At 44.1% G+C, this 24,066-nt stretch overlaps 2 protein-coding genes and 1 long non-coding RNA gene across 6 annotated transcripts in view; 1 reads left to right on the top strand and 2 right to left on the bottom strand.

Moving 5' to 3' along the window:
• Positions 1–3,018: 3,018 nt before the first annotated feature.
• Positions 3,019–7,332, bottom strand: hoxb6a (homeobox B6a). The gene is made up of 2 exons (XM_035616291.2): positions 6,370–7,332; positions 3,019–4,350 (listed from the first exon to the last, which is right to left on the bottom strand). Exons 1-2 carry the CDS (start codon positions 6,926–6,928, stop codon positions 4,073–4,075), a joined length of 837 nt encoding a protein of 278 aa, XP_035472184.2. The 5' UTR covers positions 6,929–7,332; the 3' UTR covers positions 3,019–4,072.
• Positions 7,333–7,394: 62 nt separating this feature from the next.
• LOC118289349 lies at positions 7,395–23,419 on the top strand. 4 transcript variants are annotated; one of them, XR_007029887.1, is made up of 6 exons: positions 7,395–8,322; positions 9,576–9,718; positions 11,062–11,174; positions 11,588–11,643; positions 21,961–22,006; positions 22,235–23,419. It is a non-coding gene; the product is annotated as an uncharacterized LOC118289349 (long non-coding RNA). The 4 variants fall into 4 exon arrangements; XR_004786054.2 differs by lacking the exons at positions 21,961–22,006; positions 22,235–23,419 and adding an exon at positions 12,128–14,607 and having other exon boundaries at positions 7,398–8,304; XR_004786053.2 differs by lacking the exons at positions 21,961–22,006; positions 22,235–23,419 and adding an exon at positions 12,128–14,607 and having other exon boundaries at positions 7,398–8,317.
• The window catches only part of hoxb7a (homeobox B7a), a 6,541-nt gene continuing 4,218 nt past the window's right edge, over positions 21,744–24,066 (bottom strand). The window contains exon 2 of the mRNA XM_035616294.2: positions 21,744–22,782. Coding sequence (XP_035472187.2) covers positions 22,514–22,782 — 269 coding nt within the window. The 3' untranslated portion in view covers positions 21,744–22,513. The remainder of the gene's footprint in view (positions 22,783–24,066) is intronic.

Genomic DNA, 24,066 nt, shown 5'->3' with positions numbered 1-24,066 from the left:
TACACCCCCCCCCCCCCCCCATCTGCAGAGGAATGGTAAACCCGATCTGTGATGTCCGAAGTGGATGGAAATCTGTTGATTTATGATTTGTTGATTCCCCGACTGGGATACATTTCAGCCATAGGTGCCTCTATGTGTCTGAGTGTTGTATGTGCGCGTGTTATTGTAGTAGGCCTCCGTATGCACTCTGGTGTACATATTTCATTGTAACTCTGACACACACACACACACACACACACACACACACACACTCACACACACACACACACACACACACACACACCACACACACACACACACATACACAACACACTGAGGCGCACACATGCTAGAACACGGGACAGATGAAGAATTCCAGATCTTTTTGGTGAAATGATACAAATGAGTGCGCTCAGCAGGGGTGTGTGTGTGTGTGTGCTTGTGCGTGTGCGTGTGTGTATGCATATGCTCCAGTTGCAGGCCATATTTCAGATTACTCAGCTGCTAGCGCACACAGCATCAGCGAGAGGAACCAGTAGTTGGAATGGAAATCATCTTGAATATTCCAAAATGAGCGGGCAAATAAAAAAAAACTGCTGTACGAGGCAGAAACGCAGGGCCCAAATCCACAAAACAGATTTTAAGCCACAAGAGTTTTTGATATCTACACTAAATCAGTCAACCGTTGGCCTAAGTGGAGATTGAAAGGGTCTTTAAAAATACAGAACCCCACATGTGCCAGGAATGCCGGGACAGGCATGAGGAGGCACTGACCCAGTTGGCACACACCTCTGAACACACTCCCCTCATTATATATAGATTTCCACCATCTCGCGGACTATTTGTACCATGCAACAACCCGCTGACCATTTTGATCCAAACAAATTCCATGCTTTTAAGATTACAGAGGTCGTTGGCTGCAATTAATTTAGGTTTTTAGCTTAGAATAAAAGAAATAACACGGCATCTAACTCTTGAGTTGGATACAATTTGTATGTTATGTTTATTAAATCCTATTAATGTACCTGTCCTCATGTGTTTCCTACACATTTTTTTTATTTTTTTTTTATGTTTTGGTGTTTGCCCCATGGCTATGAGGATGGTCACGATTGAGGGTTGAATCCTGTGAGAGCAAGGTGCTGGAGCTGCAGCAACACAATCTGAATCTGCTTCCTCTTACTTATGGACAAAAACCATCAACTACATTGATTACTACAATTACAAGCTTCAGAATTTTTGATACTTCAGCTGCAGTTAAATTGTTACAGATTTGTTTCTGTCTCACAAACCGTGAGACATGCACCCAGCCCAGAGTCGTAGTGTAACGCGAAGCAGCTTTTCCAAATCCTGAAAAACTTTTCAAAATGGTTTAAAACACAATTTCCAGCAGACAAAGTTGGACCGTATGAAGAACCGTAACGTTATTCTCTCAAAATATGAAACGCACTAAACCGATGTGCTCTCCCAGACCCAGTGTGCAGTTGGTGTGTGTCAGTAAAGTGAGCCCCCTGAGTCTCAGTGAAGCCATTTCCATTGTGTTTAACGTAGAACATCTGCCAGCATACAGTTCACTTCACCGCCGACACTCTCGCTGGGGGGGAACAAATCAGTATCCCGGGTCTGGTCAGAGCCGAAAGGAGAAGCACAAACCGGGTCAAACCCTCCGCCAGTCTCACTGCTCAAACAGCACCAAATCATATTTCACCGGGATCATTTGGCGGTGACTCAAAGTCGCTTTCTGTTATCGAACATTCTCACTGCTAAACAACAGTGATTATCTCAGCCCGTGCTGCACTGCAATAACCCATCTTAAATCTCAAGTTACTGCCACTGTCTCTCTCTCTCACACACACACACACACACACACACACAATATGTTTCATTTTCCCATTAGGCTATTTACCGACAGCCCATGCCATATATCACATTGGCACCATGTCCTATATCTGAACTGGCCTTTATTGGCAAACTGAATATGTCTACTCCGGCTCACTACAGTAAGCACATGAGCAGGATGGCGGGGAATGAGCTGGTGTGGGTTTCTCCACACGCTAGTATGAAGAAAAAAACCTAATTAAACATTCAATGCAGTGGTAGTCTCTTTCCAACTATAAAGTCATACAGACGAAATAGTATTATAGTAACGTTTTAAAGTAATTGTGCTTTTTTGGTTCCTAGATTATATATATATTTTAAATACACATTGGTCTTGGGTATTATAAGTTGAAGTATTAACATAAAATTACATTCAATCCATTTTTAATCTTTTCGAAGAGTCGATTTTATAAATATAAAGTGTCCAGGGGGGCTTAGTGTGAGTAGCCGATGATGCATTGACAGCCTAAAGGCAGGCCTCCTGTTTATTTATGTGTCGATGCTAATGCTTCGTTAATGCGCCCCCGTGTTTGTGTCCGTGTCAACAGTGCTGAAAACCGGACGGACAGAGGACAATGTAGGAAGAAGGCGTTTTGTGTTCGCGCCTGCGCACGAGCGAGAGCCAGGCCAAGCGCTGCCGCAGAGTTGCGGAGCTCGCGCGCCGGTCACGCAGGGGACACGGCGAGTTCAAAGGGTCACGAGGACATTGTCCACTTTGTCTGTGTGAAGTAAGTGTGTGTGTGTGTGTGTGTGTGTGTGTGTTTGACGTGTCTGTTTGGCCGGCTCGAGGACAGATCAACTTTCTCTCCCTCTGGTCTGGTCATCAATTAGTTCAGTCCAGCGGCCGCAGCTCGCGCCCCTTGTCACTTCCTCTCCGGACCGCGGCTCGCGCGCTCATGACATGGCCCCCACGGCTCCGGCTTCGCCTCGCACGCCGTAAATATGTGAGCGTCTGTTCCACACTCACAAGTGAAAGAGGCTGAAAGGTTTATGGGTCTCGAGCGCGGCCGTAAGTAAGCCATTACATCATAAAAATCAAAGCTTTTTTTACTGCTCTCGGACGCAGAACTGAAATGTCACAGCACGTCGAGGCTTGGATAAATTAACAAATCATTTATCAGCAGCCCAAAAAAAAGGTAAAAAAAAAAAAAAAGACAAATTATCGTTTGTTTACATTTTATTGAGGATTTCTCATAGGTAGTATAATACGCAATTACTTGACAGAGACATTAACATAAACAATCAATGTAAAAATCCTTAAAATATACATTTTCCTGAACGTTTTAGGTAGTTTGGCGAATAACATCAGTAGGCTAAACCCCGTCCCACCCCGCCCACTCCTCCCCATCAAATACTGGAAAAGTAAAACAGGTGGACAGGTTAAATTACCCCTCCACCCCCAATTACATCCTTTCACCTTAGACGGTGATTTCTCCTCGCTTATTTCTATACAGCTTAAATATGAACACCGTTATGACAGACACACTTTCTCACATAGCCCCCGTGTTGTGTGTGTGGGCTTGTTTGAAGGTAGAATACACACGACAAGTTTACAAAATAAGATAATTTGGTTTGGGGGTGAGGGGCTGAGGGGGGGGGAGGGGGGGTTCCGAGTCCCGAAGCTTCACAGCAAGTGCCTGACAGATCGCAAGTACATTTAACACAAACAATAAAATAAAATAAAATAAAAACTAAAATACTAAAAAGTTATGTTTTTTTCTTGGAATGCAACAAGACCTCGTGTCTGCGGACAACTCGTCACCATTCGGTTGCTGTATTTTTTTGTCTTCTGTAACACAATGCCATCGCCTGCCACACCGTCGCCCTCTTTCTCTTTTTTTATGACGCCATTTCTCTGTCTTTCCTCTCGTTTTCTGATGAACTTTCCAGAGTCTGGCGGCTCCTTCTCCCTCAAAAGTATTTCCCAGTATTAGACAGAGAGGCAGACACAGCCCAAAGAAGAAGTCGGATGCAATAGATGGGACTTCTATTCTCCCTCTTTCTTCCCTCATCCCTCCTCAGGTAAAAAAGAAAAAAGAAAAAAAAAGGAAGGAAATGTTGTCTACTTTTTTTAACAGAGTTTTCACACCAGACACGTCTGGACGAACTTTGCGATTGGAGCGGGGAGGAATCAACAGGCATGTCCTCGCATCCATCCTCCTCTTCCTCTTTTTACGTTTCTTACATCAGTTTATATATTCTTTCATCATCCTCTCTTTCAGTCCGTCCGTTTCTCCTCTTCCTCTGCACCGTTCACCGTGGAGGACGACGAGGAGGAAGAGGATGAGTTGATCAGCTTGTTCTCCTTCTTCCACTTCATCCTGCGGTTTTGGAACCAGATCTTGATCTGCCGCTCCGTGAGGCAGAGAGCGTGCGCAATTTCGATCCGCCGCCGCCGCGTCAGGTACCGGTTGAAGTGGAACTCCTTCTCCAGCTCGAGCGTCTGGTAGCGCGTGTACGTCTGTCGGCCGCGCCTCCCGGGACTACCGAAGGTCCCTGGGAGAGAAAAGGAGAGACACCGAGAGGGTTACACTTCAACCCAGATCAACCGAGCACAAGGCTGTACCTGGTGACACAGAGCGCGTGACTCACCTTCAAGGTGGGCCCTTTTATTCCATTCCATTCTATTTTTTTTTCTATTCTATTCGACGCTTTAACTTCATTTTTCAGTATTAATGCCTCGCTTTCCAGCTGAGAAAAAAAACATTCTTTATCTAGCTGTCATTCAAATACAGACAGTGTCGTGTATCTGTTCATTCACATACTGTACAATATCTGTCAAATAGTGTATCTGCGTTTTCTTGCATTGAGCTGCTTCAGACTCCAGCTCAGTTATAGTTACAGTTTCAATGAAAGGGAATGAATGAAATGTCTAGACCAGTCTAACTGAGTTTAGCCCTGTGTGTAAGCAAATAAACACACACACACACACACACACACACACACACATACACACACATATACATATATATATATATATATATATACAGAGAGAGAGACTACTGTATACACACGCACACACACACACACATACAGTACTGTACTGTATAAAAAAATGAGTTTTTGATACTGCTGCTGTGAATAGCAATATTCAGCGCAGAAAACAGAAACGCCTTGTTCCAGATCCAAATCCGGTTGGCGCTACATTAAATACAATAATAAGAATAATAAACAGTAATAACATTAGTCAGCTGCACAGTGACGGACGATGCAATTTCGGCGGACATCCCCCACCCACCCCCTGTGAAGATCAGTTTCGGGGGCTTCGGTGTCCTCACATCCTCACAGTCACTCGCCTATTTTGGCTCCCGGTGGCAGAAACGAATCGCCATGTTGTCAGTTTAGCAGCTTCGGTTTCTGTATCGATCTGAGCTGCAGCCCCGCGCGTGAAGGCGCACAGTTCTCAGGGGCACGCGTCCAACATCTAAATGACCATAAATGAAAACTCAGCCACAGCGGATTACGGCGGGGCACTCAGGGTTTTTCCCTCTGCCACTCTGTTCTCTCCCAGGCTGCCATTTACGTCTTCAACTGTCATTTATAGGCCGCGCTCCGATTTTATTCCCTGTGTCTTTCTTTGCGTGTTTCCACCTCATCTGTCATGACGCGCAGTGTCCTGCAGGGATCTGTACAACAGCAGGCTTCTATTATCCAACACTGGGCTATAACATCTCAACAGGCCCGTTTTTTTCCCTAAAACAAAGACACTAGACTATCCAGTACAGCAAATCGGAACAGTAAATGTGTACTTCCTTTTGCTCACAGCAGAATAAAACAGGGCTCACTTGTGCTTATTTTGGGAGTCAAATAAATCAAATCGCCCCCCCCCCTTCCAATAAACTGTCCCTGCGCGTCTCACATTCTCTCCGAACTTGGCAGCGTCACGCCTGACTGTAATAATATTTAATATGTTGGTTTATGAATAAACGGCGCAAGGTTTTACAGTTTAGGCTCCGTGTGAGATAAGACAAGGGGAAAAGCGGTGGCAGCTGGAGCTGTCATTGGCATTCTAAATGTCTCAACAGTTTGCAAAAGGAAAAGAAAATGTTTTCTCCTTCAATGTCAGGTGGTGATGGGTAATTTTGATTTTTTTTTTCTCGAATGTGGACAGCGAGCCAGAAAGAATATTAAAATTGGAAAATTTGAACATATTAGTTTCTTATCTTTCCTCTTAATCTGTTCCTTGTTTTCACCCGCAACACTCTGACATGGCTTCCTCCCCTCCGACCCTCTCAGCCCTCCTCGGCAGCAGCACCGGTCAGCAGGTCACATACAGTAACAGGAGCTAAAACCCAAACAAACCCGTTTTTATGACGGATAATAAAATACCGAGCACATGACTGACTGACAGGCCAACAAACGGAGGATCATAAAGCAGCTACTGGGAGAGGAGGAGGAGGAAGCAGAGAGAGCAGAGGGGCTGACAGCGGAAACAAACGTCAGTTTTATGACGGGATCATAAAATATGCAAGAAAGAGGAGCAGAGGAGGAAGAGGAAGAGGGAGACACACTCACCGTTGCACGAGTTCATTCGCTGCATCCACGGATAAACGGGGGCAGACGCCGCGTGTTTGTCGTCCATCGTTTCACCGAACAGCCCCTTGCCACTCAGCCCCGCGCACTCCGCTTTGCGGTGCATGCCGTCCTGGCTCAGCGCGAGCTGGTGTTCCTCCAGGCTGCACGGGTGCTCCTTGTCCCGGTAGAAACTCGTGGCTGCCGCTGCAGCCGCAGCCGCCGTGGCGTAGTCGCAGGCGCCGGCTCCGGTCGCACCCGCCGCCGCCGCCGCCGCCGCCGCCACCGCCGCCCGGTGCCCGCCATACACTCCGTTGGCCGCCTGCTGGTAGTAGCTGGACGCAGTGTAGGGTTTCTCCTGGTGCACTCCGCTCGCGCCGTAAGCCACGGCCGCGGCAGCGGTAACGGCTGCTGCCCCCGGGTAGTGCCTGAGCGGGTGGTCGGCGGCGTATCCCGACGAGTAGAGCGGGATCTGACCCAGGAACGACTCCGCCGCCTGGGCGCCTCCACCCGCACCCGGTAGTGTCACCGGGAAAGAGGAGTTGACAAAATAGGAGCTCATCGGGAGAAAGTGTGGAAGACAAGAGAAAAGGAGGAGAAGAGCGGCGGAGAGGAGAGGAGAGGAGAGGAGAAGAAGAGGAAAGGGGAGGACAGGAGGGAACGAAACAAACACAACAACAACGTTCGGCGATGAAGAAGAAGGAGGAGTAGATGGAGGCTAACGGCTAACGGCTAACGGTTCTCCCTCCCTTCCTCCTGCCTCTGCCTTCCCCTGCCTGCACTTTATGATTTGTTGTGTTTTATAGCCGACAGTCCGACGGGCTGCTGCTATCACTTAGTTTATCACAGATTGGGAGGAGGGGGTGAGGAGGCTGAGGGTGAGACGACAGGGGGTGGGTGGGGGTATCTGGGTGGCTGAGTGCCAGTATGGGACAGAGAGAGAGAGGGAGAGAGAGAGAGGGCGAGCGTGTGTGTGCGTGTGCGTGTGTGTGTGTGTGTGTGCACGCAGAAGACGGGATGGGGTGACGAGGGATATTACGGGGGAGGTAGAGACCAGCTGACCTCACACTGACCAATGGGGAGCTTCTGTGTCTGGCATTCGTTCGCCCCTTTTCCTTTCGTTGGCAAGAGGAAAGGGTCGGGGGTGGGGGGTCCTACCGCCCTCCTTCCCCTCCTTTCCTATTTCCCTTCTTCAATCTCCCGTTCCCTTTCTCTCTTCCTAATTCTCATTCAGTCTCTCTTTCTAATCTTCCTCCGGTTCCCGGTGAGATTGCGCAATCACATCGGGGTCCTCCGCGCGTTAAATTGATTCGCGCACTCTCCCCGCGTGTCTTCTTCCGTCTTTTGTTAAAACCCATTAAACAAAACAAAAACTCACACACGCACGCGCGCCCTCCCTGAGAGAGAAGGAGAGGGTGGTGGGGCTGGTTTGCTTCTGCACCACCAGAGGCAACCGAATAATAAAACATATTCCCGGTGCTTTGCAGATAATACCGACCGCGTTAAAATGAATATGGCGCGCGTAAATCACAGCCGAGGGCGAGCACGGATCCCGTGCATGCGCGCGCGCGCGTGTGGTGCGGATGTGAGTCAGTCTACAATATAATGTGATCCGTGCACGTCTATAACTGAGGTGTTTGTAAATATGTAATTGGTAGGATTTGGGTTGGTGGGCAGATTTATGCCCCCCACACGCCCCCTGCCCCGGACAGTGAGGGGAGGTGTGTGTGTCCCCTTCCCACCACAGACCTTTTCACCGCGGTTATGTTCTCCATCAGATGGATAACTGGTAATCTGGGAGGGATTCGCTGAACATGATCTGATGTGGATGTGTTATTGATGAGAAATAACCCGGGTGAACGCCTCGTGTTTTGCCGTGTGAACGCTACACTATACCGGATCCCGGATCTGTGGACCGTTGAGGTGTTCCAGGAGCAGGTTGGATCAACGTGTGCGGTGAATTATTATTTTCTTCTTGTGTAACACTGATTAGACTGACGTGTGTAATGAGAAGAAGAAAATAAACAGTCTTTTGCCGTTTCCGTAGCCCTGATTATAGCCTCGCGCCAGAAATCTGCACATATCCAAGTGAAATATATAACACCTTACATTTAGCCGAATACTACAGTCCCAAGGTATATATTCGCCTAATTTGAATATTTTTCATTATTATAAATAATTAATATGAAATACAAATTACAAAATAGGCGTAAATTCCTCACGTTTATGTTACTAAATACCAACATAATTAAAAATACGGTTACAAAATATTACACGTGAAACTATACATGAAACTGTAAAAAAAGAAACTCAAGCAGCTATCTCCATTACATAAACAGAGACATGTTTTTAGTTTAGTTTTGTAAATTGACCATTGAAACACTCATTATGTATATTTTTTTGAATCCCAAAATATTTTACTACTAACTTAAGTAGCTACACGAAAAAGAAACAAATAACAAAACACTTTCTAACCGCAATTATTGTTATAATATTGTGGTGCAATTGTGGCTAATTTTAATTGTCTTTAAATGATAGATAAAACCAACATTTGAAAGTAAAATTGTTGCTGGTTTCGCAACACACGCACGTACGCACGCACACGCACACACACACACACACACACACACACACACACACACACACACACACACTAACTTCGTGACTAACTACTACTACTTCTACTACTACTACTACTACTAAACTTTGACTTACAGAAATGTTAAGGATGATTTGGTTATTTTACAACCACGTCTTTTTCTCAAGAAAGAAAGACAGAAACGAGCGGGGGGTTATAAGAAAAGAGGAGCTATCCCGGCCTGCTTTTCATTCGCACTTACAAGCGGAGTTTGTGTCGCTGGGGTCGTAAAATAATCGCGGCCATAAATAAGTCTCCCTCTTTGTGTCTTTCCTCCGAGTTTCCCCTACAGGCTCGGACTTGTCTGCGTGGCCGAACTGCAGACTGTCCGACTGACTAACACAGACAAAGACTCTATTTTTACTTTTACTTTACTGCGCATTCCCCCCCCCCCCCCCTTCTCTCTCTCTCCCTCGTATTATAAAAAAGTAACAGTCACTCAGAGCAGGGAGCCAGACAATAAGTTTAATCTCTATCTGTGCAGGATCACTCAGACAGATGGAGAATCTCTCTTTCTAACTTTCATTTTGACCCCCCCACCCCTCACCCCCTCTCTCCCTCTCTCTGGCAGGACGCTACGTTTCCTCCGCGCTTTGTGGGAACGGGAAGCAGCAGCATTGTGTTTGAGATGGCTGCGGTTTAATCATTAATGAGAGCTCTAACAGTCGGGACAGGACAGGCATGGCCTACAGCCTGGGATCCACACACTGGACGGTAATACCATATACTACAGCCCTATACACATTAGCGCGGTCTGGACGTGATTGTGGCTTTGGCATAAAATCTGTGTTGTCTGATCTCAGCAAGGGGGGGGGGGGGGGGGCAGTATTAGATGAGCTCAATCTGTGTAACACTAGCGCAGATTGATATGCTGTGAAGAACGTGTTTAACTTGTGCTGCATTTTAATGTCAGGCCTGGCAGGTGAGCTCTGAGTGTTTCTAACAAATGCTGTAATATAACTCGGCATAAGTTAATATGGAGGGTAAGCTGTTATGATAATAATGCCCCGACTTACTTCAGTATTTGAATTATCCAATTCATTTTTTGCTGATCATACTATTTGACAGACAAATGAAACTCGACGACAGGTGTGGATTATTTACATTAGGTGGCATGCTCCCACCTTAAATGCTATTTAAACATTTAGGTTACATACATATACATACAACACAAGGCCTAGGCTCAAATCACAGTTCAGTGGTGATACGTTTGTCAGTGAGGTAAGATATGGGCCGTGATGTGTTTTAACGCGTCGACTCATGCTAAAAAGGCAAACCATAATTAACCCTCAATCGAATCAGCTTAAATAGGCTTTTGTCTGTGGAATAAGGCTAATATGACTAACTGCCACTTTCCACTGGATGTGAGGGCCAACGGCAACATGTGACCGCATGCGCCCGGTCCGCGTGTGCAGCCGAGCCGCGGCGTCGGGAGCGGGCGGCTGCTTGGTCGTCTGCAGGTGTGTGTCCGGGTTTGGGAGACTCGGCGCGGCTTAACGTCATCGAGCGGCGGAAACGGAGACCGGGAACGAAAGAATCGGAAACAGGGAGTGTGTCCGGGTGGAGAGGGCTGTTTGTGTTCGAGAGAGTGAAGGAGACAGCAGAAACAGATCGGCTCATAGATGAACACGGTGCTGTGTCCGTGTTGTGTTTCCTCCTGCATATTAACACACTAGATTAACCACGTTGGAGCCTAACTGCTCGCCATAGGTAAACAGTTTTGTGGAGCTGGGAGCTGGCCCCTAAAATGTAGGGGCTATTCGTTTACATCATGTTTTCCATTTTTAGTACTCCATAATAATTTAACACAAATTGTAATTTGGAACATTCGGCTCAGTAGGCTGAAAGGAAATATAGGGTAAAGGATAATGTTTTGAGATGTCTCTCCCGTTATGAAACACCACAGCTGATACTATTATTACTGTTTTGTTATTATTTCAACAATAGTAATTATGCATTTTATTGTAATTATTATTAGGATTAAAAAGTGTGAGAATGGTATAATAATTGCTTGTGGCAGGTTTTTATGTTTAACAGTCTACTTTATTCCTGCGCAGTAAATCAGACGGTATGTCTGTGACGGAACTGCAGTGTAAACAGTTGCGAGCTGCTGCAGGAACTCCAGGAATCTGAACAACTTCAGAGATTATCGACAATTAAAGCTGGAGGGGTGAGACTGCCGCTTTATAGCTTTATTGCTCTATTTTACCCTCGTGCGTGCGCGCATATGTTTGTGTGTGTGTGTGTGTGTGTGTGTGTGTGTGTGTGAGGGAGAGAGGGATAGGGAGAGACCTCGGGACTTTTATGGCTTTATGACCGTTTATGACTCCTTGTAAAGTCCGAGGAATGGTGGCGAACTGAAAAACAGGCCTGCAGCAAACTGCAGATAAACAAATATGCTGTGCTGCACACACTAGCGCACACATCTGAGCCTCATTCCAGGCCCGACAAAAAGCTCGAACCACCTGCATTTCTCTCATTATTTTTAACAAGAACTGTCTATGAAATTATTTTTATTGTCTTGGTTGTCTATGTTTATTTTTATTAACTAACTGACACGTGTGTCTCTTTTTTTCCTTTAAGGAACAACTTCAAATCTTCAATTTTGCCAAGTATTCTTTCATCGGCTGGACGGGGAGGTAGGATTCATACTACTGTTATCATTTAAGAAATACCGTTTTACTATCTTTTAACACACACTTTATATAAAACCTGAAAATAAACCTATATAAACTATTATTCAATTTAGGGGAATAATAAGGCCCACAAATAAAAACTCACCAGTGAGCTATATATACATAAATGCAGAACGATTCAAAATCTTATGGAATAATCACCAGTTAATATTTTATATATATATATATATATATATATATATATATATATATATATATATATATATATATATATATTGTTGTTGGATATATATATATATATCCAACTCCACCGATAACATGGAGTTTGTGTGTGTGTGTGGGGGGGGGGTTCTGCGTGTGCGTGAGTGTGTGCGTGAGTGCGCTGACTGACCTCACCTGCACGAGTTAATAACAAACAGAAAGAAAATGCATGAGCAGTGGTTTCTTGGTTTTTTTTGTCTAGTTTTAATGTATTAATCGTCTCCAGGCAGTTCGAGCCGGCTGCCTTGTGTCCTTCACGGCACCGTGAGCTCGTGCTCCAGGTCAGCTCACCGGACTGTTACCGGTGGATGCGAGGCCCTCAGCCCCAGCAGCGCTGCGGGACGAGTTAACAATTAACGGGCGGATGAATGCAGCATCACGGGGAGGGCCGCGTGTTTTTCCTCTGAGTTCCTGGTAAACATGCATGAAGCGGACACGCGCACATGCAGGTGTGCGTCATAGCATGTGTTCACAAAGATTTTAGTTCAGTAAAACTATTCATCGGAAGATGTTGTGGTATTAGCAACATAAATCATTGAACCAAACGATTTATTATTGCTATTGCATTTTTAATACAACTAAAGCAAATCACTTATGTGATATTATTATTATTATTATTACATGCTGTTAATTTACGTTATTTATGTTAATGTTTTCTTCTACAACTATTACTGTGTACAACTTTATGTCGATGCCGTTAATACCAAATATTCTAAAAAAAGTTCCACCGCCTGGAAATTGCATTTGAATAATGAAGTGGAATTCCCTTCGGGTACTGAAATAATCATAATCTCCCGCCACACAAAAAAATCTAATCACGGTGCTCGGATGTCAAGAAGAAAAGATATAGATGAGAGAGCAAGGAAAAGAAGGGGGGGGGGGATATTGATTTTCCATCTGATCTTAATGCACTGTTGTTGATTTTGAACGCCGGATTAAAGTCAGATGATGCTGGGGCCATGAATCATAGACAACACTGTGGACTACTGCCCCCCCCCCCAGCCGTCCCTCCACAACAGCCGTTTTGAAATGATCACACGCACAAATGAACACACCCACATCTGAGTGCATATATTTGGGGGGTTGAACAGCAGATCTGCAGATGAGCGCCAGTAAAGATGATGAAGTCGCAGAGCAAGGACGAGTTATTAGTTTACACTTACCACACACGTGCGCGCGCATGCACACACGCCCGCAGGCATACAATAAGGCCGCTGGTTGCCTCTGTTGATCGAAACAGCGACCCTGACCACATTTTACATACTAAGCTTCTGTTTACTTGGGCACAGCGTGCCACACACACACACACACACACACACACACACACACACATTTAGGTTTGGCTTTGTCCATGCATCATTTCCCACAGTGTAACAGCAGCCAGGCCTAACCTTGGAGAGGGAGGGGGAGAGAGAGAAAAGCCCTTCTCTCTCTCTCTCTCTGTCTCTCCTGCCATGCCAGTAATCTGTATCTCTCTTCATTTACCTCAGATAAAGACAACCATTGAGACAAAAGACCAAAATGGACGCGTCACACTTATAAACACGCTCACGTGCGTCAAGAGCGGTCTGGTTTAATTCCCAGGAAGTCAACAAAGGAAAGTTGCAGGCACATCATCGGTTTGCAAATACAACAAAGACCTCACGCGCGCACACACCGACAGAGACACAGTTAGTAGGAAATACACGGCGTGTATGGTTGTATTAAGATGCTCAGATTAATGAAAATATGCATAGGGAAAGCGTGTGTGGGTGTGTGTGTGCGTTAGAGAGAGTGAGAGATAGAGAGAGAGAGAGAGAGAGAGAGAGAGAGAGAGAGAGAGAGAGAGAGAGAGAGAGAGAGAGAGAGAAAGAGAGAGAGAGAGTTTGCCACTGCTGTCAGAACGACGCTAGATGGCACCAGAGCGTTTTGGAGGAGCGCGCCGTGGCTACTGGGAGGCTTCACAGCCGAGCACCGCTGGCAGGCAGCAGCCTGTGTCAGTGTGTCCACCGCTGCTGGAGCTTCACACACGATCCAGCGACCTGGAGCAGCCGGGAGAGGAGCCGGCCCCTCACTCCTCACAGTCTGTGTCATTTATTGACACGTCACGCTGTAAACATCAGATTTTATCGTATTTTTGGGTTGTTACATTTATATTTCAATTGTGTCTGGACTGTAAACCTGCGACTGCAAAATTGTATTCAAGGAGAACAACAAGAGCCTTGTATGTGATTTATAGTTTGCCCGCATATGATGGACTGACATTGATCTGTGCGGATGCTTTTAATGCAGATGTGTGATATATGACTAGTATCTGCATATTTATATAAATAAACGCATGAAACTTGACTCAGTCCAAACACTCAAAAATCACATTAACAAAGAGAAAGAACGTAATCAATTTTAGAACTAGCTAATGATGTAAATAATTTGGATCAGTCTATGAAGAATTATACATGTTATTGAGCTATTAGCTTTTATTATATAAATGTTATAATAATTATAATTTTTATTATCATTTTTGCAATAATAATTGCTACTGTATAGGGATGAGCAGAAATAACGTGGTAAATGAAAGGATAAATTGTAAAATTTGAGATCTGTTTCCCGTCTCTTTATTGTGGTAGACTAGGTTAGATCCTCTGAGACTAGTTTGATACTTATTCATTCATATTTATTAATGAAGTTGTCTTATTTCATAAGGTCAATATTAAAGGCGTAAATCTGTGTCTTTGTTTCCTTTACGCCTTAATTAAACTTGACCCAGTGTAGCTGAGACAAGTGTGTATCGTGATAATAAAGCAAAGAACTACTTCACACATTTATTTCGTCAGCTAGACTGCAATTGTGTTTCTGAGCCGTGCCGTGCCGTGGCGGGCAGGCGCAGATATCATAGCGAGGATTTTAAAACCATTGGGCACAAACACAAAGTTGCCAGTGAACAAGTTTGTTGACAGGGTTTGTGCACGAAGACTCAAACACACTCAGCCAACATTACCGCCACTGACTGCTCATCTTGTCAGCATTACTATTTAGTTACTTCGAGCGGAACTGAAGGCAAATCAGTCTCCTCAGACTGCGTCTGACTGGTGACTGTGTATTCATAATAAATGATTGTAACATTATTATTCATGTATTGTCTCGGAAAAGAAGCGACGTGACATGACCGATTTTCAAATTCCTACTGAGTAGAAAGATATGGTTTTGGTCAGGCATCTGCAGTAAAGGCCAGGTTCCATATTCCACAAGGAAAAAGAGAGCAGTCTTTACAGAGGGAGGTGTTACTGATATTCACTGGAATGTGTCAGCGCTCGTCCCTAGTCACCTTCAGACTGAGCGTGGGTGGTGGTGTGCGGAAGGTGTGTGTGTGTGTGTGTGTGTGTGTGTGTGCTGAACTAAAACCAAAGATACTGAAGATTTCATGTTGTACATTTCCACATCAGGCATCTAGCGTGGTTACCACGGAGGATCTTAATAAACACCAAGAAGTCTCTCGACACAGCCTCTATTACTTGCTGCACAAGCACAGGCAATGAGAGCGTCTGTATTAGTCATAGCAGAAAACATACAGTGGGAGATGGAAATCTGTGCAAAAAATAAAAATAAAAAAATAAATAATAATAATAATAATAATAATAATAATAATAATAATAATAATAATAATAATAATAATAATTATAATAATTATAATACTACTACTAATAATAATAATAATGAACTCTTTGATGTCGAATAATTAGTTCAGGGGAATTATATATGTATGTGTGTGTAACACAAATAATAACATTAACAATAATAGTCATAATATTGATAATGATTTTATTGTATTATTACTATTTTCACTATATAAATATGTTGTTACTATTATTATTGTCAGTAGCCTACTATACTATTATATTTCTGGTATTATTGCGACTTGATGATGATATTAATGAGAATATATGCTCTCATGTCTGACTTGAAGTTGGCTTGTTGTCCGGGGACAGTGTCTGCCCCGGGCAGCGTCTCATTAGACTGGCAAGAAAAAAGGTACCTGTGAATTCCAGCAGTTCCGGGGTGGCGCCTGGCTCTGTGTGTGGCTAATTAACACGAACAGAAGTGACCACAACAGTGTTGTAAAAATATTACTAAACGAAAAATAATCAATCTTTCGAGAAACACCTTCCATGTAGTTGGAGGGTTACGACTTTGCATTCAGGTCATGGGCACAATGGAGATTAGCTGAAGGGTTGGTGCAAGATTTTGTTTTGTTTTCATGGTTGACGTTGGAACAGGGGCTCTGGGAAATGTGTCATCCCAATGAGAGTCCTCAAAACTACAGGAAGACCATCAGATGCATGCGTGTATTTAGTATGAAAGGATTCACTTAGGAGGTGTTTGAATTTCGTGTTGTTTGAGACAACACGGAATTGTAGACCATAGAAGACAGACAGACATGCAGACGTGTATGTGTGTATGTGTGTGTGTGTGTGGGGGGGTACACAGTTAGGTACAGGGAATAACAAAAAAACAGGCTGTGCACCGCACGGAGGAAATGAGAAAGGAAACTAAGTCATAAATGTGGGCTGGGCGAACCAGGACAGAAAGCATTCCTGTCTGAACACACACACACACACACACACACACGCTGTCAATCAATTGAAGGAAACTGGAAGCTCTTCCACTGAGATCTGGAAGTGAAGTAATTACAATAACACACACGGAGAGCACAAAAGGAGACAGATGAGCACCGAGGCTACTTCCACTGTAGCACGTGAAGCCTGCTGAACAAGACATCAGACATCAGACAAGGAAACAACCGTGAGATGCACCAACTCAGCACTCTGGTCTTTCAAAATCAATCACAATTAGTGATTCAATAAACACAACCATTCATTCAACAAACCCAGATCTGGGGTTTGTTGAATGAATGCCCTCACATCAAAGTTCAATCTCGCTATTTACCACCCCCTGCAATCGTTTAAAAAAAGACGTGAGCTAATCTCCTGGACCTCAAAAAGCCGAGGTTCAAACGAAGGACGTTTCTTTTCGTAGCTAATCCCACCACTCAGAGAGTACATGTGGACGGGCTAATCCATCATGCCGCTCGATCGAGTGAGCAAGCGCTGTAATCTGAGAGTCACACACAGCTCCTCTGTAGCGTCCGTGCACCAAGCAGACGCGGCACAGTCACAGCACAGCTCCGCAATTTCACTTGTGTTGCTCCTCTGGCAATGCGTGTGCAGCAGCGTGCGCATGGGCTGCCAGAGGAGGGAACGTGCATGAGCGGCTCTTACCGTTTGTTGATAATCTGTCACGAGCCCCGCGCACCTGCAGTTCGCTCCGGCGTCCAGCGTGCAAGGCAAGTCAGGCACCCCGGAATGGCACGAGACAGCCCTACAGTGTGTAGACCGGATGGATGGATGGTAATTGGATGGGGTGGCGGCGCGAGGAGGTGAGGACGAGTAAGGGGGGAGGGGAGGGGTGTGTGTCTCTGTGCGTGTGTGCATTCCCCCGTTGTCACCCAGTCGTCAAAGCACCGTCGTCATCTTCATCACCGCGTCACCGCCATCCTCGCGGTGACAAATTACACAAAATGCCATATTTTAGAAAATTATTTTTAAAAAAAAAAGCACGACTTTATCCGGGATGGTGGTTGTCGGGTTGGACCTCGCGGCTCGCCCCATCGCAGCCGGTACCGTCCCCACCTCGGTCCCCTCGATGTAGCGTAAAACGGCAGCACGAGACCAGATGGAGCGCGGAGCCATAGCGAGGAGGAAGAGCAAGAAGAGGAGAAGGTGGTGGAGGAGGAGGGGGGTAAGAGGAGGGATGGGGGCTGTGGGGCGGACGGAGGAGAGGGGGGGGGGGGGTTGTTGTCAACGTCTCCCCGTGCCGGTTTCCATAGTCACAACTAGACTTCTCATTAACTAGTCCGTGTAATTATAGCCGGGCGTTCATTTCGTCGGGTTCCGCGCGACGCCTCGCGAGCCCCGGGCGGAGCGGCGGAGCAGCAGCAGCGGCTGCTCGGGCCGGAGCGGTGTGCAGCAGCAATATAGCCGCTTGGGAAATCATAAAAAAGTTCATGTTCACGTTAAGCGCGTCCACATGACCACCCCGTCGGCCAATCCCTGCGCGCGGCCACTCATAAACTTGTATCGCAAAGTTGTAAATTTTCATAAAACAACAAGGAATTTATTGCATTTCTTCTCGGAGCGCCGTCAGACAGGGCAGCCCGCTCCTTCTCTTTTCTCTCCTTCTCTCCGCCGCCATTTTCTCCCCCATCCACCCTCTCTGAACCCAGCAGGCGGGCAGCTCCCAAGGAATAATACGCACAAAGGAAACGGAGATTTCTGTTTACCTATTTTTAAATCCCTCAATATCCCCGTTGGTGCTGTTTGAATTCAACAGTGTGTTTACAGCAGACTGGTTTATGTGCGTGCTTATGACAGACTTGCATGTGAATGAGGCAGGTCAGAAATGACCCTCCAAATGCTTCTATTATATTTTAAGCCCAATAAGGTAAAATAGTAATCATGAAAAAAGCATTTTCATTTAAAGACTTTATTATTAATGTGTCACAGTTTAAATGAACATACGATAATGACGTTGATTTAAAAATCTGGTAGTAATTCGACTTTGATGGTGTAAAAAAAAGAATGATTCCATGACATTAGGTGTTGCCTTGCTGTACGGGGACAGTGTGTGTGTGTGTGTGGGGGGGAGTTTTCCTGGTTCCTTTGATGGCTGCACCATTAAGCAAAAAGGGAACAAAGGTGGTGTTCGCTGTTCTGACACTGTTGGGAGAAAATGATGGATTCCATGAATGGAAACAGGAAAATACCACTATCACCATGTCACCTATACTTGATATGATGCTAAGACGTGTTGCGTTAACGGATTCCTACTAAAAGATCCAAAGCTTTGACAGAGGTGTCCTCTTTCCATGTTTTCTTATCTACTGAGCAGACACGCAGCAAACGCCGTTTGACGAGAACATAGTGAATTGGAACCACATGATGATCTGCAGACGCAACAGCATCACCTGCACCTTTCAGGCCGCCGAGCCCCCGTTGTAGAGGGCCTCCGAAACTCGTGCGTAATAGCGATTTCGCAATGCGGCAACGCGTCACAGTTTTAACGGCCTGCGGGCCCGGAGCCGCAGGGTGCTGAGATTTTTGTAAAAAAAAAAAAAAACTTTAGAAAGGAATGCGATAGAATGCGAATCAGTGCTACATAGTAGGAATGTGAAAACACACATGAACGACAGGAGGCCATGTTTTTTTTTCTCAGCTTGACCCCAATGATTATGAATTTTCGAATCCTCGAATAGCAATGGACGATTATGGTGAAAAAATCATAACTAGCCGGATTCAGCCTAATTTTAGAAGTCAATAGATCCAATTCTACACATGTATAACCAACTGCAGGATTAGAATGGGGTTTCCCACAAGGATGGTTTCCTCGGGCTGCATTGATTGCCGCCTTCTTCCGTTTTCTTCAATTCACATTTAAGAATTTAAATAATCGAGGATTTGTGTCTGAAGCTAGCAGATTTAGTCTGCATCTTATCTAAACCCATGATTTGAAGCCGCCAGTGACCTAAATGTGACCTCCACAGATCCACAGTGTCTGGAGGAGCAGGAGACGCGGATCCAACGCTTCCTCTTCGCTGCTTCGCTGACGTCCCAGGTTAAAAATTAACAGGGAAATAATGCAGCGGCACAAGAGGCACACAAAGGTTCAATCGACATTCCGATCACTGGCTTTCTATGTGTGTCTGCTGCTGCTTTTATTTGGGTTTCCGGCCCTTTTTATGTTGCGCAATAAAGACATTAAGACCTGTTATAAACAGCGCCCCAAACCACCGACGCCTTCCACCACTTCATGTGGTCTATGCCGAGGACTTCGACAGACATTCTCATCTTCTGTTAAACCAAATGTCGTAGAAGCAGACCTGCGTGATTGGCACTGCCACTGCTCAGGTAATATATATATATATATATATATATATGTATAAATATATACATATATATATACATATATATATACACTAACACACACACACACACACACATATTTTCACTGGCGGCAAATGTTTCAGTCATATTTATATATGTATATATATACATATATACATATATATGAAATATCTTATATATACTCTTTATAATAAGAAGCTGTGAAGGTGTCTTGATGTGGAGGAAACGGGTCTGGTCTCAATGTTTGCAACAAGTACAGACATTGACGTATATTCAGGTTTTATCGCAATGTCAATTGATACACAGTTTCAATAACTTATTCAATTTACCACTTCTTGAAAAAAAAGAATAGCAAAATGCGCTTGAAAAAAGTTAACAAAATAAAGTAACACAATCTCTACTTATATTTTCTAGTCCCTCGGTGCATAGTGATTACCCCCCCCCCCCCCCCCCCCCCCCCCCATCATTTATACTTTTCGGCTATTCGATGAAATAATTATTTTTAAATGGCTTATTTAGTTGCTTTTTTCGTTGTTAAAGGTTCATCACGTCACGCACAACACACCGACATGCCTGGATTGTGCAGTTGCTCTACGCTTTCATCCAAAAACTCGCAGAGGTTATCTCGTTCGTAATGACTTCGCTCCGCGTCCATCCAGAGATGTAAGCCGAATGCTATTAGCTGTAACAGCGGGAGGGAGGAGCCCGTTTATACGTTCAAACCTGTAAACAAGGTGAGGAGAGTTTGGATCACACCAGTTCTCGTTACCGGGGTTTATAATGTGTGGCAGCAATGATTACAGTCAAAGAGAAGAAACCCTATAAAGGATGATTACTCCTTCAGTCTGTGATTTGAAAACGACACTTATTTGGAAATGTTCACTTTTCCGGAGGTGAGAAACTTTAATTAACAGAGGGCAGCGTAATTGTTTTTGATGTTTTTTAATTAGAGTGTAGTTGTGGAAAAAATGTTTTTTGAGAAATTGCGAATTTCCACTTATACGCGCACACGTCCGGTTTGTATGTTTTTGTATCTTCAACTAATCGACGTTTTCTTGACGTCGTGGTAGATCGAACTTTTTTTTAAAATTTTACATGAGAACATCAGTGCTGAGAAGAATTCACGTTGATTGAGCCATTCGCGTGGCTTCGGTCGCGTGTGTGAGGCGGATTCACAGACTGTTTAAAAAAGTGTTAAATGAAAAATTTACAGTAAGTGGGTGATCAATGGAGAGTGAACGGTCACATATGAAACCCTACTTCCTGACACGACTATATGTGACATGTGCTGTTGCCGCTGTTGAATGATAATTTGACATTTCGAAGCCACCATGTTTACCCAATGTATCTGCTAATTTCATTTCATATCATTGGCCGGATAACGGAAACTGCTTAAAGGGTGAATCGCAATGGGATGAAATACGAGCTGTTGGGGTAAAAGATTTCAGCTGACACTTAATCCAGATTTGGAAAACCACATCTTCAAGTTATTGCCTCCCACCACAAATGATGAGTGGCATTGCAATTGTGACATTATCCCTGATATTTGTGTGTTTGCGGTTTATATCGTCCAACACAATACTTAAACAGCTGCTGTTTTGGAATATTCACAAGTAAAATGGACAAGCTCACTGCAGTTATCATTTTTGTATTATTATTATCATTTACATACAAGATAAGGGACACATTAACTTCACCCCATAAACAAACGCACATTAGAGAGGAAGTCACTATACCTTAATCAAAGTCACAACAGTTTTTTTTTAAACTACATAATTAATCAAAAATCCTCTCAGTTGTTCAGAAACAACTTATTCATAATCATATTAGGTGTCTCAGCATCATAATCCATATACAATCAGAGACCGAATCAAAACACAAACTGTTGACGGTGGCTCCCAAGTGTCACATTCTGGATTGTTTTATTTTAAGGCTGATTTTTAATATTTGTGTGATTCTGATCAGAGGAAATACAGTAAAAAGACAGTTTTAGGCACACAAAAAAAAGAAACATTCAAAGGGTTTAGCATGTTTCCTTTAGAAATACGTTTCCAAAGAGAAGGTCTGTCTCACATTTAGATTATTAAAGAAGTGTAATTATGTGGTCTTTTTTTTCCAACAGCTGGAGCTGTGTTGGCTTGTTGACCGGGCAAAGAGAAACATCTGAAGTGAGTGGAGGAGGGCTTTGTGTTTTTAACAGCCTGGTTAACCATGGTGTCCTCAGCTAAAGCCGAGGAGGTGTATTAGTCTGATAATGCCAACAAATAGAACATAAATAAAAAGAATGCAAAATCATCCCTTTACCATTTTGTATTCACGGTTTTCACTAACAAGGAGCTCCGTGTCCACAGAAGCCATAAGATCTGCTGTTTCCCACTGTTTCCTCTCTGCTGCAGGCCGGGTGATGACCATTCTCCCATCACATGGAGGATTCTGCGGATTCTACGGGACCTGGCCGGCCGCTGACGGGTGGTGTTAGAGGCTTCACGGAAATAAATCTGATGAGTAAATTATGATCATAACTATCAAACGTAACCCTCTCTCCAGGTTCAAGAGACACATTGAGCTAATACATAACATGATGCTCATGTTCGGAGATGCGGCGTTTGAGTTCGGCACGTGAACAACCTCGTTGACCCGTTATGGGGAGTAGCTGGACAGTTTGGAATCCCGCCTCACTCCTCTCCATCAGCCTCCTCTTCCCGTCCGTCGGCCGCCGCCGGAGCAGCCGTCGGGGCGCCGCTCTCTGTCGCCCCCCTCTCCTTCTTCCACTTCATCCTCCGGTTCTGGAACCAGATCTTGACCTGCCGCTCCGTGAGGCGGAGCGCGTGCGCGACCTCCACCCTCCGTCGTCTCGTCAGGTACCGGCAGAAGTGGAACTCCTTCTCCAGCTCGAGCGTCTGGTGGCGCGTGTACGTCTGCCGGCCGCGCCTCCCGTCGGCACCTGCAGAAATGAATTGTCAAGATCTCTGTGTTACATTAGTGTTACATTATTCTATGGACAGCAATTTCAGCTATACATTTTATAATTCCTCACTTTTTGATTTAAATATTTGTTGAAAAACATGCTATTATCGGGCGTTAGCGCTCAACACACAGATATCTGTGTCACTAATCATTAATATCTGAATCTGCAGTTTGTCGTGTCTGAGTTTTATCGGCACATTTTTTTTTTTCTCCAGCGATTTAGTGAAAATGTGATCTGAAACGTTTCCAGTGGTGGTTCAGTTCAACGTCTTATTCAGGCTCAGGCAAACACTGAGCTGAACACCGAATTTCTGTTTTTGCAAAACAGCATATAAATTCCCACCAAATTAAGTGTTATGTACATTTTGGAACATCCAATGATATGGAAAATATGACAAGGAGAACAGTGGATGAAAAAAAATGCATTGTAAAATAAAATCAAATCAAATATATTTCAGGAATATTTATTTAAGGTCTTATATCATTTTGATTTTTTTGGTGTAAATTCTGAGTCATATACTTTAAGGGGTTGAACGTTGTGGTCATAATCCTGCATAAATATCAATAACAGAAAAATTATCAAATGAGTGACAAGTATTAAAATATCAAAATTGTGATGACGCACGATTACCTCTTTTTACTTAGAATTTTGATGTCTTAAAATGTTTGAGATATACACAACTTTTCTGACTTTTTTTGAGTTACTGTAATTTAGCCCTAGGATCACCTCACATTTTCTGGCAGAAATAGCCTTCCACACAGCAATGCTCCCAAATCCAACAATGTCCCTCCGCTTCACTGATGAAGCTATTGGGCTAGCAATCAAACAATCAATTCAGTTATTCATATAGCACTTCATACAAATGAAATGCAACACACACACACACACACACACACATTTACTCATGAGCAAACATATGATGCAAGAGAGCATTAAAACAAAAGACACAAACATTAACAGATACAGTATCTGTAGGGACATTTTAAAATATAAGCCTGGGAGTAAAATATGCAAAAAAAACCTATTCCAAGTCTTTGGAAACTACCACAGACCTTGTTTGAGATATTTTAGTAAAACACTCTCCAAAAATAAAAGTTTACTTTAATTACATTGTTACTTACAATCCAAACTCCACAGCCATTGACTTTAAATTTAGCTTTAGCAGTAAAATTATAATTCTTGTGTGGTGTTTGAAATTATCACAGATTTCCAAAGTGAAGCGATGCAATCACAATGAAAACGTTTCGATCGCCTCTCTGT

This window comes from Scophthalmus maximus, chromosome 17 (assembly GCF_022379125.1).
Source record: "Scophthalmus maximus strain ysfricsl-2021 chromosome 17, ASM2237912v1, whole genome shotgun sequence".
Taxonomy (NCBI): Eukaryota; Metazoa; Chordata; class Actinopteri; order Pleuronectiformes; family Scophthalmidae; genus Scophthalmus; species Scophthalmus maximus.
Note: the sequence above shows the minus strand (reverse complement) of the source record. Positions and strands in the feature narration are given on the sequence as shown.